This window comes from Orbicella faveolata, unplaced genomic scaffold, assembly GCF_042242905.1.
Source record: "Orbicella faveolata isolate gen_17 unplaced genomic scaffold, um_ofav_v1 contig_3, whole genome shotgun sequence".
Lineage (NCBI taxonomy): Eukaryota > Metazoa > Cnidaria > Anthozoa > Scleractinia > Merulinidae > Orbicella > Orbicella faveolata.
Genome location: NW_028301558.1, coordinates 5,536,875 through 5,552,500, shown reverse-complemented (window position 1 = coordinate 5,552,500; position 15,626 = coordinate 5,536,875). Strand labels below are relative to the sequence as shown.

The 15,626-nt window shown below is 41.2% G+C and overlaps 3 protein-coding genes across 3 annotated transcripts in view; all 3 read right to left on the bottom strand.

Annotated features, from left to right (window-relative positions):
- LOC110068223 (uncharacterized) overlaps positions 1-2,859 on the bottom strand; it is a 10,499-nt gene extending 7,640 nt beyond the window's left edge. The window contains exon 1 of the mRNA XM_020775603.2: positions 2,109-2,859. Within this exon, the coding sequence (XP_020631262.1) occupies positions 2,109-2,312 (204 nt within the window). The 5' untranslated portion in view covers positions 2,313-2,859. The remainder of the gene's footprint in view (positions 1-2,108) is intronic.
- A 918-nt stretch (positions 2,860-3,777) lies between these two features.
- On the bottom strand, positions 3,778-7,973 carry LOC110068187 (digestive cysteine proteinase 2-like). The gene is made up of 6 exons (XM_089298370.1): positions 7,680-7,973; positions 7,034-7,262; positions 6,130-6,292; positions 5,106-5,209; positions 4,799-4,931; positions 3,778-4,233 (listed from the first exon to the last, which is right to left on the bottom strand). The coding sequence occupies exons 1-6, from the start codon at positions 7,956-7,958 to the stop codon at positions 4,041-4,043; spliced, it is 1,101 nt and encodes a 366-aa protein (XP_089154496.1). The 5' UTR covers positions 7,959-7,973; the 3' UTR covers positions 3,778-4,040.
- Positions 7,974-9,409: 1,436 nt separating this feature from the next.
- Positions 9,410-14,971, bottom strand: LOC110068179 (cathepsin L-like peptidase). Its single transcript, XM_020775559.2, has 6 exons — positions 14,721-14,971; positions 13,344-13,569; positions 12,692-12,857; positions 10,640-10,746; positions 10,309-10,441; positions 9,410-10,067 (listed from the first exon to the last, which is right to left on the bottom strand). The coding sequence occupies exons 1-6, from the start codon at positions 14,889-14,891 to the stop codon at positions 9,878-9,880; spliced, it is 993 nt and encodes a 330-aa protein (XP_020631218.2). The 5' UTR covers positions 14,892-14,971; the 3' UTR covers positions 9,410-9,877.
- Positions 14,972-15,626: the final 655 nt, after the last annotated feature.

Sequence of the window (15,626 nt, the reverse complement as noted above, 5' to 3'; positions counted from 1 at the left end):
TCAAAGTGCTCCATAAAAACTAAAATCTTAATTTAAGATTTTAGTTTTTATGGAGTGTGTCAGCATTTTGTTTTATTTCTATTGGTTATCTTTTTATAGATCTGTCAAGTTTCACTATCAAATGCATTTAGAATAATGAATTCGCTGACACACTTTTGTTCCCTATCTATCAGTGAATGTTCTGGCCAAATTTCAAGGAAAACCGTCAATTCTAAATACCCTATTAATTCATTTAAAGAAAAGAGATTCTGTTGAAAAATGATTGCGAGTTTTCACCTTCTAAAGATTTATAAACAAGTCACGCCTTCCCAGAGGGATTTTTCAACTCCAAAAGCCACCAGCCAAAGAAATAACAGAACCCCTAGAATTCACAGTATGCAAACTGGAGCTTCGCGGGAAAGTAATAGTGTTACAGTCACGTTTTAGGTATACACGTTTCAACGATAATGGGCACAACAGAAGGAAAGTGATGTGCCACAAAACAAACGAAACTGAGGAGCAATTGCCGAAGCGTGATTACAAGATGGCACTACTGACGGACATGAAATCTAAAATTGAAATTATTTGACATGGATCTCTGGATTAAGCCATTTGCCGTGAAATGGTTGCTGTAGAGTGCACCTGGACGGTTTATTAACTTTTATTAAAAAATCTCTTTTTCCCAATAACTCACAGGCATTTTAGCATTTTATTTTCATTTTCTGGGACGTATTGCCTTAAAAAACGAACTTTAATTTGGTTGAAAAAAAAAAAAGAAAACTTGGCAAAAGTAGCCTCATTAAGGTTTGGAGTAACCTTAATGCTCAGAGCAATGGCCCTGAAATTGTGACTGTTTACAAGTGCAGAGTTCTCCTTATCAGGCGGTAACTGGTAAAATTTACCGCTTGTAAGAGCACTTATTACTGCCTGTAAACGCTCAGAAGTCTTAAAAAAATACGCATTTAAAGTGAAATAAGCAGTTGCCATCAAAGCCCCATGTTTTCAAGCATGACTGGATCGATGATGACATTGTATTCTGCTGTAAAAGTAGTGTATGGTGTCTGGCATTTAAAGAGGGCGAGGGAATGTTTTTTTGTCTTTGTAAGAACTGGTAAGAAGCATATTAAAACAGGCGAAAATGTGACATACGCTACTGCGCCCGGTACACGCTACAGGAAGGCCGCAATATCAGAGCATGGCAATTCAGAAGAACACAAGCAGTCAGTAACGCTAGAGAGAGAAAAAAATTTAAACTTTGATTGCGTGAAGGTTATTTTTATACTTAGAGGGACAGCGCTGACGTTAGCTCAACCAACGTGGTGCGAAAGTTCAAATTGTCGCTTATCCTTTGCAGAACGTCCAACATTAACCAAATGCTTTACCAGTTTGAAAAGGTCCCTTACCTGTTCTGCTGACAACTAGGGAGAACCCTGCAAGTGATTTATTTCCCAAGTTCATTGGCCGATAGCCACTTTGATTTACATTGAGTCTCATTGTAAGTAAGCTCACACGTAACCTTATGTCCGTTTAGATGTTTGAAATAAATTACATGAAGTCAAACAATAAAGAGTTGAATCTTGGTAGAAATACAATACTTGGCCCGGCTTGACTGTGGCAAGTCTGGGTCCATCCTGATTCTGTTTAAGCTTCTTTCATTTTTTACATACTTAAAGGAGTTTGCATAATTTTTAAAAACAATACTTGATGTACGTATTATCTTACGTACATGTACATGACCTGTAATTATCCAAGCATGATATTTTTTTCAACTCAGCAGAACACTACTGCATCAGTTGCCAAAAATCCACAGTTTTACAAATGAAGAAGAAAATATTTGCAATTCTGAATTCGTTCTAGCCAGCAATGGAACCAGCCTTCGTAGAATCTAATGCATAAATTAAGCTTAAACTCAAATCGTTGAGTCACGCGCTCAAAAAATAAACACAATGACATTGTAAAACAACATATTCTGATACATTGTAAATGCGTCAAAATTTTTTCCTTATCGCTTTTGTAAGGTCACAAGTCTTGCCTTCAATTACTTTTTTAAAACACAACAAAACCACACAAGAACACATAGAGCAGCCCAATATAAGCTTCAGATGAACAAGGAGATTCAATCACTGTACCGTGAACTTTTGTCGTTGATCAACCACCTCATACCCAATGATCGGCGCTCTCATTCCCGAATTTGATCGCACTCCTTCGCTTTCTATTTGTTCCTCTTCTTCCTCGTACATTCTCAGCCTTGGGCTTCGTCTTGGAGTTCTTGGCCTTTGAAATTCTGCCGCGGATTCTGTTGACAAATAAGTCACTTGACCGTCGAGCGCCATTTTCCCAAGTGCCTAGCGCCAGGTCTCCCTCGCTTTTCTTTCCATCAACGCATTTCGCGTGACGTTCGGGGAAGAGAGCGGCGGAAATAAAAATCTTTCATCGGGAATTTTTAACAGTTCAGCTTCATCGAGCTATAAAGCCTATTTTATGATTTGCTTTCTCGATACTCGAACCAAACTCACAAGACTTTGCTAAACACACGAAACATTCTCGTGTGACCTTCTACAGGGATTGGTTCATGGGGCTGAAAAGTTCTTTCAGGCGAGGGGAGAGGGTTGTAAAGCATCAGTACATTTCAAGATTTAACGCCGGGTAAACGCTATATATGAATCAAAAAGGAAATTAACAAATGCAGCAAATTTTAGGTGGTCGAAACGCTGTTATTTTCTCTCGGCTGTAGTCAACGACATTTTTAAGTTCTGCGTTTTGGTGGAATATGTTTTTCTCAAGTCTCATGCTCTGTCCCGACTAATGCGTTTTCAATTGCGAAATCGCGTACCAGTTTGAAAAATTGAAAAAAAAAAAAAAATTAAAATTGCACGTCCTGTGCAAAAACCAACATTTCCCGGGCCAAATTCCAATTCGATCAGGATAGAGGACCTGCATGAAAACCAGCTAGGGTTGGTGTGGCTTCCTCTCTAAATATCAGATCGCGGAATCGAAATTTTGATTGTTTACGCGGTTGTTTAATTTTAAAAAGAAGCACAAAAAGTAAACTTAGAAGGACAGAAAGAAGCCTTTGAAGGACAGGACCCAAATGCAAGGTAACAAGCTTGAATGAGGGAGCTTGACTGAAGTGGCTGCGCTAAGTGTAAGCTCATGTAGCTTTAATACTCATCGTTTTAAAATAAAGGTTATCTATATATCTATCTTAGGCGCGGTGGCCTCATGGTTAGTGCGCTCGTCTCCGGATCGAGCGGTCCGGGTCGAGCCCTGGCCGGGGACATTGTATTGTGTTCTTAGGCAAGACACTTTACTCTCACAGGTGTATAGATGGGTACCGGCGAACTTAATGCTGGGGGTAACCCTGCGATGGACTAGCATCCCATCCAGGGAGGAGTAGAAATACTCCTAGTCGCTTCATGCTACAGAAACCGGGATAAGCTCCGGCCTGATGGGTCACTTGGCTCGTATGCAGACTTTACCTTTACCTTTTACCTAAGCTTTACTGAAGTGGCTGCGCAAAGTGTAATATTTTATACCCAAAATCTGTGTTTTTTTCTTTTTGTTTTTTTGGATTTTGGGGCGTAGATAAGTTAATTTTAACATGCATGTAATTTTGAACTGTATGTAATTTACGGGATGGCGTTGCCCATTATTTCTCGTATTTCAGTGGTAAAAAGCGACACTTCTCGCTTTCTTCTTCCATATAAGGTCAAGCACACTCAGGTATTTTGAATGGGTAGTAAAGCTTGCTGGTAAGCGAGTTTCAGTGAACCAATCAGAAGACCAGAAATACATTACTCGTCATAACAACATGTGGTTTTATTGCCTTTTAATTTCCATTAACATATTTAACAAAATCTAAGCCTTAGGCATATTTCTAACATATTATAAAAATTTATTTGGAAAGTGTGTAAAACCCAAATTCAAAACAGAAACTTGCGCTCATTTCACGATTAATTTTGTACTCATGTAAAGTGACTGATAAATTGACTCCAAAATTCCAGTTTGCTATGTGAAATATGACTTGGCTACAAAGATATTTCAGTACACGTATTAGTAAATTACACGAGCGGATAGCTAGCAAGTGTAGCGATTCCACACTGGTTGTCCTTGTTTCTTGACATCATGACGTAACCTTCCATTCCCCAGCCAGTCCCCCAGGAGTTCTTGACCAGCCAGTAGTCCTGGCCTTGATAGGTTCCATACCCAACAACAAGTACAGCGTGATCCAGAAGCCGAGAACCGTTGCAGTCACTGATGAAATAGGAAATAAAAGAAAGGTGAGGATTAGCCTAGACGAGTCTTACCTCCAGTGAGACATTTTATAGACGCGAGTATCGTAAAGTGACGGTTCAACGTTTTCTAGCCTCCAGATGTAAATAGTTAACTCTTTTGTGAGACATGTCAAGTTTATAGACAACTGGTTTGCCACTGGAATTCTTTACAACGTTATGTTCAAATTGAATTATTTCAGTGGCGGATCCACACCTTGAGCTAAGCGGGGGGGGGCTTTTTTTTTTTGCTTGCCCTGCCGGTTTTTCTTCCTTCCTTCTTTTTTATTTTTTTTTACCCAAAATAAGTGGGGGGGGGGGGGCGGGTTCCCCGAGGCCCCTCCCCCAGATCCGCCACTGTATTTGTTTCAGTTGTTTGATCCGCGCTACTAACCTCCCACAATGCCTCCCACAAGATGGTGATAAAAGCTGGTGATTTCATGACGATAGGAAAATAACAGTAAGAAAGTTCAGATACACTAGAGCGTCAAATCAAGAAAGGGAAAGCGACAGATATGAGACATCTTGGAAATTTATGAAACACTTACGGCTCGTTGTACACTCCGCTTCTATAAAACTGGAAAGATTCATGACTAGCGTCGATTATAACAGAGATCGGGCCAACTTCGGCTACAGCTGATTGAAGGGCAGCCTCACTTCCTGTTTTAATGTCAACGTAGCCTAAAAAAAGACAAGAAAAAGATCAAACACAACTAACTTAAACATTTCAAATATCACTGCAAGAGTCAAATACTCCCTTAGCGCCAAATCAGATGCCGACGATAAGGCAAATTCTTCGGCAACTCGGTTATCATCGGAAGTTTTCGGTAAACGCGATTTCTGTCCATTACTCACCAGTACATGTGGCACCTACATAAGCTTTGTCGTAACAGCAGGTCTTGTGACATGGGTACGGGTAGCCGACCTCGGTGTCAATACCACAGTTTTCTTTGACGTACCTAGAAGAAAATGACATCCAGCAAATTATAAATATCATTAAGTTACATACTTAGAACCTCTCGTATCAGCATTTTCAGTAATAAGTTATTTTCCTGAACAAATCTCGGGAGACAAGATTGATAAAATTAAAGAAAATAATTTTTAGAAAGTATATAACACAGCGTGAAAAGCTGAACGAGGTGGGAAAAGAATGCAAAGATGAACGTATAGATTAGATAGAACATATCGATAAAAAGGATAAGAACTTAAGCTACTTAGTAATTCCTCAAACACTTTATCTAGTTGGGTATTGTCACGCTACAATCAGAGACAACAATGTTGGGCATTTCTGCAAATCGGACGTTTTCGAACCGAGATCCGCACCTCCCTTGATGAAAGAAACACCTTTTTCGTCAATAGCCACCCCCACCCCACCCCCAATCGATGTTGAAACGGGCTTTGGCGACGCTGTCACGTGGTTACAACATTTGAAAAAGGGAGGAGGCGAAACATGAGGAGTGTACGTGTAGGTAGTACGAATTACACTGGAAGGGAGAAAGTTTGTATTCGGAAAGTGTTTGGACTACTTTGTCCCTGATTGTAGGCGTGTTTCGACTACTTTTGTCCCTGATTGTAGGTCTGGATATAGGATCGGGATGGGTATAGTTTGGTCTGGATAAGGGTAGGTTTTTCGCTCCTCATCTCGCTTCACACCTGATCCTAGGCCGCGGTTCAACGCGGACAACTCCTTTGGGTATGGATGGGTAGTGTCACTGAAGGGAAACTGTCACCCTCATCAAGGTTGTTCTCTTTCCATGTGCTTCCTTCAAGCGCCCAGCCTTTCACCCGAGACTTCATGTAACTAATACTAGTTTGTACTTTGCTCTCTAACTAAATAGCTTTTTCATGGCAAGAGAGAAAATGCTGTGTGTTTGCTTACATAAAAGCACAATCCACTTGGCTGGCATAACTGAAATTCATATTACATCCAGAGCAGTCTTCGAGATTCCTTTCGCTGATTGAGACAAGGTTTCCAGTTTTCCTAAAATGCTGTCCTTCTAGCGATCCTGTGGCACTGAACGCCCACGAAGCGCCCAATTGACCTGGAAAAAGGTCAGTCACGGAAAAATAACAAGTCAAGATGCATGTTAGGTAATGCAACTCTTAGCTGAAGAAGAACTGTGCAATGGGTTAGCTAGGTCTCATGCGGGGGAGGGGGCGGAGGAAGGTCGCACAAGGCAGCTGACCTTCTCAAAAATCCAACCACTCATCTTCAGTTTACTCATCTTTCTTATATTAGCAACTGCTAATGTTAGCACATTCTAACTCATTGCTATTAAAAAGCGTCCGCTTTTGGGAGACACGCGTACACGGAAGCTGAGTGGGTGACGCAGGTTATCAGAGAAAAACAAAGTTCTGTGATATTGCACCAACTAAAGTGTTACTAGTAAAAAGTCGGCTTTCCAACAATTCGCTCACTGCTGCGGTCAAAGACGATGGTCAGCGACAACCGTTAACCGTAGTTGGTCTAATGGGATCACTACCCGAGGAGGGATTTTTTCCGAGGTCAGTTTTTCAGAACCGAAGTCGGTTGCACAGAAACAAAAACTGATCCGTCTAATGTACCTTTGGCGTAAATCAGTCACATCTTGCAAAAGCCACAATGCTGGATGGACGATGGCAAAAGAATGTGACGTCACAGTTTATGTTACACCTCGTTCAACCAGGTTGGATTGTTGGGTTGTCGTCAGTGTTGGATCTGCTAGTATACCATGTTACCGCAAAGGGAACTAGAGTTACTTTTTTGGTGTACAAAATTTACTAAACGAGAAGCGGAAGCTTACCTTGGTTCTTCACTGGAGTAACGTATCCCTTTGTTCTCCAGTCAACAGTATCAGGTAGCTGAGTTACTCCACTGGAAAGAGAGAAGGACGACCCATGACGTTTTGTTTCTTTGTAGGGACGAGACTCAGAGCCAGGGAAAAAAGAGCGGTATTCATCGACTGTCAGATCACCGAACTGGTTCATCGCCAGGGTGTACGAGTGTCCTTCGGAGTTGTGCTCTTGAATCCGCTGGAAGGAAGCAACAAGGCAATTAATACAAAGGTAAGCCTTAGGAAATGGTTAAGGGGCCCTTCCGGTCAAGTACAGGTTGTTTAAGTTTGGGACAACTAGTACACAAAAAAATGGTTTCAAGAGGACGTTATTGAACATGTCTCACAAATTCATCCGAAGAAGTTCAACGCTTTTCAAGCCGGGCCGGTATGAGTTCCTCCCGTGGGGGCGGAAGATTAGCTAAGATTGCGTGACGAACAAAAAGACCATCTGCGTAGGAGGCTTAAAAGGTTACCGTCCACCGGGCTACGATGCTTTGTCCCCTCTTCTGTTCCTTGCGTGTCCCTTGCGTTGAGGAGGTGGAATCCGACTCACAACACAGCCGTAAATCGAACCTTAGACTACCATTGATCTTTGGAAATAAAATCTGCTCACCTCTAAATTATTCTTCCACACTATAAAATGCGCTTGGTCCAAAATGTCTGACTTGTATGATTTGCCGTAGAAAGACTTCCACTCCTGCCAGTACCGTTTGTATTCCTCATGCGTTAGATTAAGGCTGCTTGCTAATGAAACAGACAGCAGAAAGAAGTAAAAGCACCTCATTTTGCCACGATTCAGTGGTAGGGATCCGAGATTTTTTATCGTAATTGGCACTTTGCAATGTGATATCAAGTTGTGAAGAGCAATTAGGAAGAATACTTTCGGAAACATCACATGACTCCTGTTTAGTTCCTACCCAGTACGTTAGACGTCGTCGAACGTGGTCACGCACCTGCTTTCGCGTACACGCGCGTGAACCCTAGCACGCGCTGCGTAACGGGCAATGAGGCGAAGCCGCTAGAGACGAGTCGGCGAGCTAAGCGAGTCGGAGGCGGGTGAAACTGAGAAAACATCAGACTGACTGTTACAGATGGCCTACGAATGTGTTAGGTCCCACGGGACTCTTGACGTCCTTTTTGGATTTAGCTGCAATCTTGAGCAGGTTTTCATGGAACATCCAAATGTAAATTTATTGCTAGTTGGCTGCATGATATTTGGTCACCTTCTTCTCTTTTCACCGACCTTCTGATCTCGTATTTTTTCGCTATTTGACAGTCGATGATAGCGTGGAACAGGTTCACGGAGAGGTGAAAAGACTCTGGTGAGTGAGGTAGGCTGATCTGTCAGGGAGCATGGACGACCGCAGTCGTCTTAGACGAGATGGGATTGGGACGACATGGGTAAACAGGAGTATATACATGGGTTTAAATGGGGTTTACACGGGTTGAAAGAGTATACAAGGGATTATGGGATGAAATCTATTCTTCTCGAATATCTGGATGACTATATGGTGGCGTAACATCAGCAGCCCTTTTCATGATTAGCTTCTCAGGTCTCTCGCTTGCATTACAATGTAATCCAAGATGGATGAGGGGTACGCTGCCGTTAGAAAGCCTCAAGGATAAAACATTTTGCTCTACAATATACTTGCAAAACTCATTTACTGCTTATATTCTATTTGAAGTACAATGTTCTGCGATCTTTTGCCTGATGGGGCCGTACGGAGGGGGGATTATATCAGGGAGTTTTACATTAGCGTTAAGGCGGGCCTATTACGATGGAGTGGGGAGGGAGGGGGTTTGAACTTACGATCAGTTTAGGGGTACGAGGTTTAATGTATTGTACAGCTTTTATTTCTCGTTGAAAATTGACCGCGAAACGTTTATCCGCAGTTGAAGATACTTATGTCGCAATTTGAATTGACATCCATCACAAGTTATGGCCTATGGTTTTGTCTTTATTCTCAGTTACTTTTGCCTTTTGCGTGCGTGGGTTTAAGTTTACGATCAGGAGCGAGAGAAGCAAACAAACATGCAAGCAAAGATACTTCGTGACTTGGTTTTCCCGCGCTTAGTGACCGTTGCATGTTACTGCTTCGGGTTTTGATTGGTCAGTTAGGTCAGTGGGTTTTGAGTTTGGTTTGATATGATAACTTTGGTTTTGGCAAAATCTGACTATCACTGGGGAAAAAAACCCGTAGTGTGTTTGCATCCTTTTTACAGCCTCGAACTTTTCTTTCCATTATATCTCAAATCTTAACGTTTGTAAATGCAGACGGATTTCTGCCTATCAACGCGCTTTGCGTTCAATCTGTATATGGGGATCATTGAATTAAGACCATCTACAATAAAATCTATCCCTTTATTTCACCAGTTTAAATACAATAAACCAGCAAAAACATCAAAAGCGACAGAAGAAGATGAGGAAAAATAAACTACGAAAATACAGACTGTGTAAGATTAAACAGGATTCGTAAGAATCTAAAGAATACTAATTGAATGTCCTATCAAAAGAAATAAAGAAAGTAAAAAGAGGGATTGATCCCATCTTGAAAATAACAATGCAAAAGTAAAACAAAACCTCAAAGATTCCGAGTAGTAAATCAGAGCGCTTCCTAATAAAAATACTTTCAGAAAGAAAATTGAAACGAGTGGAGAGAACTCGCTCCTTCCCTTCTCTATGTCCATTATTTTCATCCTATCCTACAAATATAAAATGACTCTTTTACTATACAGTCTACTTAATGAATAAAACACATTGTATCAATCTGGTGAGCAAAGGAATTTAGCCCTATTGCACAATAAGGTGTCTTAGACTAGTGGATAGCTAGCATCTGTGGCAATTCCGCACTGGTTGTTTTTGTTTCTGGTCATCATAACGTAACCCTGCATTCCCCAGCTAGTCCCCCAGGAGTTCTTGACCAGCCAGTAGTCTTTGCCTTGGTAGGTTCCATACCCAACAGCAAGGACACCATGATCCAGTTGAGTGCTACTGCAGGCACTGAAATGAGAAATGAAACGATAAGGTTTTGACGTGACTGTGACAAGAGACGTTTCTTGACTGCAAGAGGCGATCATTGTTTCGTGATTGCGATTTGCGTGAGAGCCATTTGTCACGCATGTCACGTGATATTGTACAGGATGGCGATGACGATGGTAATGAAGACGACGATGACGATGATGATGACTATAATATTGATATGACGATTTATTGATCACCGTACGACAAAACATTTACTTACGGTTCATTGTAGACTCCTTTGTGATAAAATTGGAATGACCCGTGGGAAGCATCAATGGCGACAGATACTGGGCCGACAGTGGCTACAGCAGACTTAAGGGCAGATTCGCTTCCACTTTGGATATCCATGAAACCTAAACACAAAACAAACGCCAATAAATTATATCTTAATCTTGATGCTCCCTTCCCACTAATCCGTAGCCTGTCAACATCTCCTCAGGCTAGTAATCAATAGCCCCCACGAAAATCGAGTTTAAACTTCGGCATGCTAAACGTTTTCAAACAAAACTTCGGTAATTATCGGAAGTGCTCGGCAAAGATCGTAGACTCACCAGTGTCAGTAGCACCAACATCAGCGCTTTTGAAATGGCAACTCCCGTCTCTAGCTTTGTATGGGTAGCTGACCTCAGTGTCAAGACCTTTATTGGCTTTGATGTACCTGTTAAATAAATGACGTATTCACCTTCATATACCGTAAATCCTCGAATTAGCGCCCCCCTGGAATAAGCACCCCCTTCTAATAAACGCCCCTCCTATCGACCGAAATTTAAAATAAGCGCCCCTCCTCCAATAAGCGCCCCCCTCCCCCCCATTTTGTGGACGAGTAATGAGACAACAAAGGATATAGAGTTTCCGTCATGTAGTATTTGATTTGAACATTGTTTCAGTTTGTGAACACGTTTATTGAACACGTTAAGTACTAACGATGCCGCAATTTAAACTTTAGGATCAGCTTTTTATGTCAATAAACAGCTTATGTTGGTGTTTACGCGCAGATGATGTATCAAAAAATGATCATGTCAGGCCACGATTTGGGAAAAATTAACTAAGCACCCCCCCCCCCCCCCACCCTCGAATAAGCGTCCCCCTCCAATAAGCGCCCCCGTCTTCTCCTAAATTTGAAATAAGCGCCTCGGGCGCTAATTCGAGGATTTACGATAATTAATGATATCGCACGACATTGAATTTTAATGTTTGTCATAATTAATCTTAATTAATGTTAATCTTTGAGCTTTAGATCACAGTCTCCGTATAATCAACCTTCTTTCCAATATAAAATTTAAAATCCGAGATAAACGATGAAATTCGTTTTTATGAATTTCTGAAGTTTCACACTTGTGGATAGGCCAATTTTCTTAAAGTGTACCTAACACCAAAATTTTTTTTCGCTAAAACGAATCTACATGTTATTTGAAATACTTCTGCGAAAAAAGTTTTGGATTCGGTTAAATCTTCGATTTTCTGTGCCCCGACGAAATCTCGAAAATAGCCCCAAAACACCCCCGGGCCAAAACACCGCCATTTTGTTTCACGACCGAGTTTGAGGAGAATGAGTCCAGCGGCTGTTGTGACGTCTACCCAGGAAGGTCGAATATCTCACGTCCTCTCATTTCCTTCAGGATGGTGCAATACACATTCGAAAAGTGCGCAGAAATGCCTTCCAGAAGTGCTATCGGCTGTTGCAGCAATATCCCAGATCTAAAACAAGATATACTGTACAATTTACTGGTGATGATCGGTCAATGGTACAATAAAGACATAAACGCTGGTTGATTTTGTCGAACCGAAACAAGCGAACTCGGAGTCTGTGAGAACCATAGAAGAACTCTCACTGGAATTTGTTCCGCAGACTTTCAAACGCTATTTTCAATATTTTCTGCTGAAAGCCAACCAGCAATTTGTCGAAATACTATCGACAACCTATATCTTCCAGTCCCGCAGTATTTATAACATAGCCGGCAAAGTTGTGTGATCAATCAAGAAGCGCTACGACCAAATATACTGACATGTAAATAGGTCGCAACTGTTCGCCGCCAACCAACACTTATTTCTCTTTCGATTTAGATAAAAGTCGAAGATCATTAATCCTTTAGAATTACATGATAACAAAACTGTTACACTCACAGAGTTTTTTCGAAGGTTTGGAAATCAGTAGTGCGACAAACACTCTATACATTAGTGTCGAAAATATGACCGCGTAACATTATCTGCGGACCGCTTAGGGAACACATCCTTTTCGCTTATCCGACGAATTTCACTGCAAACTTTGAAAAAAATTTACACTGGTTATTTGGAGCCAGTACGACTTACAACGTGTGGCAATGTGAAATCGGTAATTGCATGAAGTGTTTCCTTCCGTCTTGCTTCCCGTAGCTTCAAAAATACAGGTCCAAACAATTCTACGATTTTCAATCGATCGAAGCCAGTGTCTTGGAGGTCATGAAGGGAACATCAGAGTTGCAGACCATCGACAAAATAAAATTATATCTATGCGAGGTTTAGGGACTTGTTAGGTATTGTTAATCCAACGACATTACGAGAGGAGCCCGTTTCTGTTTCATTTCACTAGCGACTTCGGAGTAAAATACTGTTTCTTCTCTTACTTAAATGCGTAATCCATGAGTCCACCCTCACAGCCATTATTTCCATATTTCCTGGAGCAGTCGACCAGATTCTGTTCACTAAGTGAAACGAGTTTTCCTGTTTTCTTGAAGTGCTGTCCTTCCAGTGATCCGGTAGCACTGAACGCCCAGCAAGAACCACACTGGCCTGAAAAAATTGACAAGGAGTACAATCAGTGTTAAGGCTAAAATGTACAAAACGAAAAAAAAGAGACAAAGAAGAGTTGGACGAAAAGGAAGAAGAAGTCGAAGAAAGAGCAAGAGCGAGAGCAGGAACAAGAGCAAGAGCAAGAGCAAGAGCAAGAGCAAGAGCAAGAGCAAGAGCAAGAGCAAGAGCAAGAGCAAGACTAAGAACAAGAACAAGAACAAGACGAAAGAAGTAGAAGAAGAAAGAAGGGAAAAGGAAGAAGAAGAAAAGGGAGAAAACAAAAAGAAGAAGAAAGAAGGAACTAGAAGAAGCGTAGTAGAAGACAGAAGAAGAACAAGAGGAACAAGAAAAAGCAGACGATGATGATGTTGCTGCTGATGATGATGACGACGACGATAATGATGATGATGATGATGATAATGATGATGATGATGAATATTGAGGTGGTGATTATTATTAAGGAGGAGGAGGAGGACAAAAACGTACCCTGATTCTTTACAGGAGTTACGTATCCCTTGGTTCTCCAGTCAACAGTATCAGGTAGAGTTACTCCACTGGGAGGAAGGAAGTGAGACCCTTCTCGTTCTGTTTCGTTGGAGAAGTGAGCACGAAGTCCCAGGAAGAAGAAGCGATATTCATCGACTGTCAGATCACCGAACTGGTTCATAGCCAGGGTGTACGAGTGTCCTTCGGAGTTGTATTGTTGAATTTTCTAGAAGTAAAACAGTTAAGACCATTACGAAAAAGACAAAACTTGTGATTGTGGTAAATAAATAGCATTTCCGATTGAATAATTATACCAATTATTCAGTTAGCGAACCGTCAACTTCCACAATCGCACACCTCTGTACTTAATTTCATTTTCTAAATTGTGTAATAGAAAATGGCTATGAATGCGGCAGGTAAAAGAGAAAAAATTATCTTCAAACGTCATGTAACATGAAACAGTTCATACAAATTCAATTATGTCAAGATGTCAATACAAAACAAACCTGCTTGCCAATGCGCAGAAATTAATTAGAGTGAACCAGTAAACAAGGTTCCCCCGCGCGATCCGCACATACCGCGCGCGCTCCGCGCATATCGCTCACGCTCGTACGTCGCATTTCGTGATCGGTCTCAAAATTGCTCGCATGGTCTACACTTTATTACCCGAACAACAAAGGTACAAGTGCAGTACATCTATATGTATTCGAAGTTGATCGTGAGTATTTTAAGGAAATTACTTCAAAAAATGATAGTTTTAGCGACGATTTCTATGGAAGCTATCTGTGCCTGGCACCGGAAAACATTTGATAGCTAGATTCGTCTTTTGTGCCCACAGTCTTATTTTGTGATCTTTTGTTTTCAGAAAAACAATATTTCTTTCCATCGTTTGGCTCAACTACTCATGCAACCCATGATGACATTTAAAGGAGCTGAATTTTAAAAATGTTAAGATTTGCTGATACGCTATTGGAGGTTTTCTCTCTGCACGTAAACTCTCATAGCCTCTTTATTGTTTCAAGATTTTGGATATTTTAGACAAATTTCCAAAGTTTCGAATGTTAAACGCCAATTTTAACGAGACTATTGACTTTCACATAACTCATCCAGATCTTTAACCGGTCGCCGCTCAAGACACGAAACATCTTTTATTCACTGCAGAAAAATTGTATGACGTTTTTAATCCGTGTTAAGGGTTCCTTTGTGTTGCGATGGAACATCACAAATCTACTAACGAACTATTAAACTGTCCGAGTTTGAGGCGAAATGCAAATGTCCTGATCAGGGAAATAAACAACTTTGTCCTACATTACTGTTTAAAATCTAGAGTTAACTCTTCCATGTAGAAAATTTATGCATCATTTAACGTTTACATACCCTCAAGTTATCTCTCCAAATTGCATAACGAGCCTCTTCTTCGGTGTCTGTTTCGTACTGCTTGCCGTGGAAAGTTTTCCAAGCCTGCCACTGTTGCTTGTATTCATCAAACTTCAAGACAGCGCAGCTTGCAACGGATAAGCCAAGCACAAATGCGATAACACCTTTCATTTTGACGGTGAGTAACTTCTTTTCCACCCGCGCACCGAACCGCGATGAACTGACAGTGCCGCTCACTCGGAATGTTGGCAATTTATCAACAGAAGTCACAAGACTCAGGCGTGATTTGCCCGCTGGGGTGTCAGGTTACGAAAAAATCACGAGATCGAAACGCCACAATGACTCAGCTCAGGACCTCAGTGCTGTGCGCGCCGGTGACCCAGAAATAACTCAAGCTACAAATGATCTCAGGATCTTTTATGGAATGACCATAAATGCCCGGGAGGTACTCCCATATGAAAAAGTTGGGGATGTTCGTCTGAAAATTGGAATTAAACCCCTAAAGGAGACCAATCTTAGAGGGGCTCGAACTTTATTTCAACCCTAAAAGATACCACTTGAAATCACAGCGGGTTTTTTTCTTTTTTTTTTTTGAGTGCATCCTAAAAGATACTTTGACGGCTAAAAATAGTGTCGTTTCGTCCTGATAACCCTACGTGAGAGCAAAATCCTTGATTTGCACTCCCTGCAGCGAGATAACGAGCATCCTCGACCTTTTCTACGGGATGCCCCCCCCCCGGGCAAAATGGTCACCTAGAATTTAATTTTAGGTCGATTGTCAATATTTACTCTTCAGTCCCAGATGTTTCTACTAACACTCGATATGCAATGTTGTTGTCCAATGACTTATACGTCTCTACAATTGTTCTGTCTTGGTTAGTATAAACACAAAAGCCTCACATGATC

Excerpts from the sequence above, each read along its gene's own strand:
- LOC110068187 (XM_089298370.1), bottom strand. The coding sequence starts at position 7,958 with ATGTTTCCGAAAGTATTCTTCCTAATTGCTCTTCACAACTTGATATCA. Across the intron at positions 4,932-5,105 it reads TGTAGGTGCCACATGTACTG|GCTACGTTGACATTAAAACA; the intron begins GTGAGTAATGGA and ends GTCTTTTTTTAG. Across the intron at positions 4,234-4,798 it reads AGCGGAGTGTACAACGAGCC|TGACTGCAACGGTTCTCGGC; the intron begins GTAAGTGTTTCA and ends CTATTTCATCAG.
- LOC110068179 (XM_020775559.2), bottom strand. The coding sequence starts at position 14,891 with ATGAAAGGTGTTATCGCATTTGTGCTTGGCTTATCCGTTGCAAGCTGC. Across the intron at positions 10,747-12,691 it reads CTCATGGATTACGCATTTAA|GTACATCAAAGCCAATAAAG; the intron begins GTAAGAGAAGAA and ends TTTATTTAACAG. Across the intron at positions 10,068-10,308 it reads AAAGGAGTCTACAATGAACC|TGCCTGCAGTAGCACTCAAC; the intron begins GTAAGTAAATGT and ends TTCTCATTTCAG.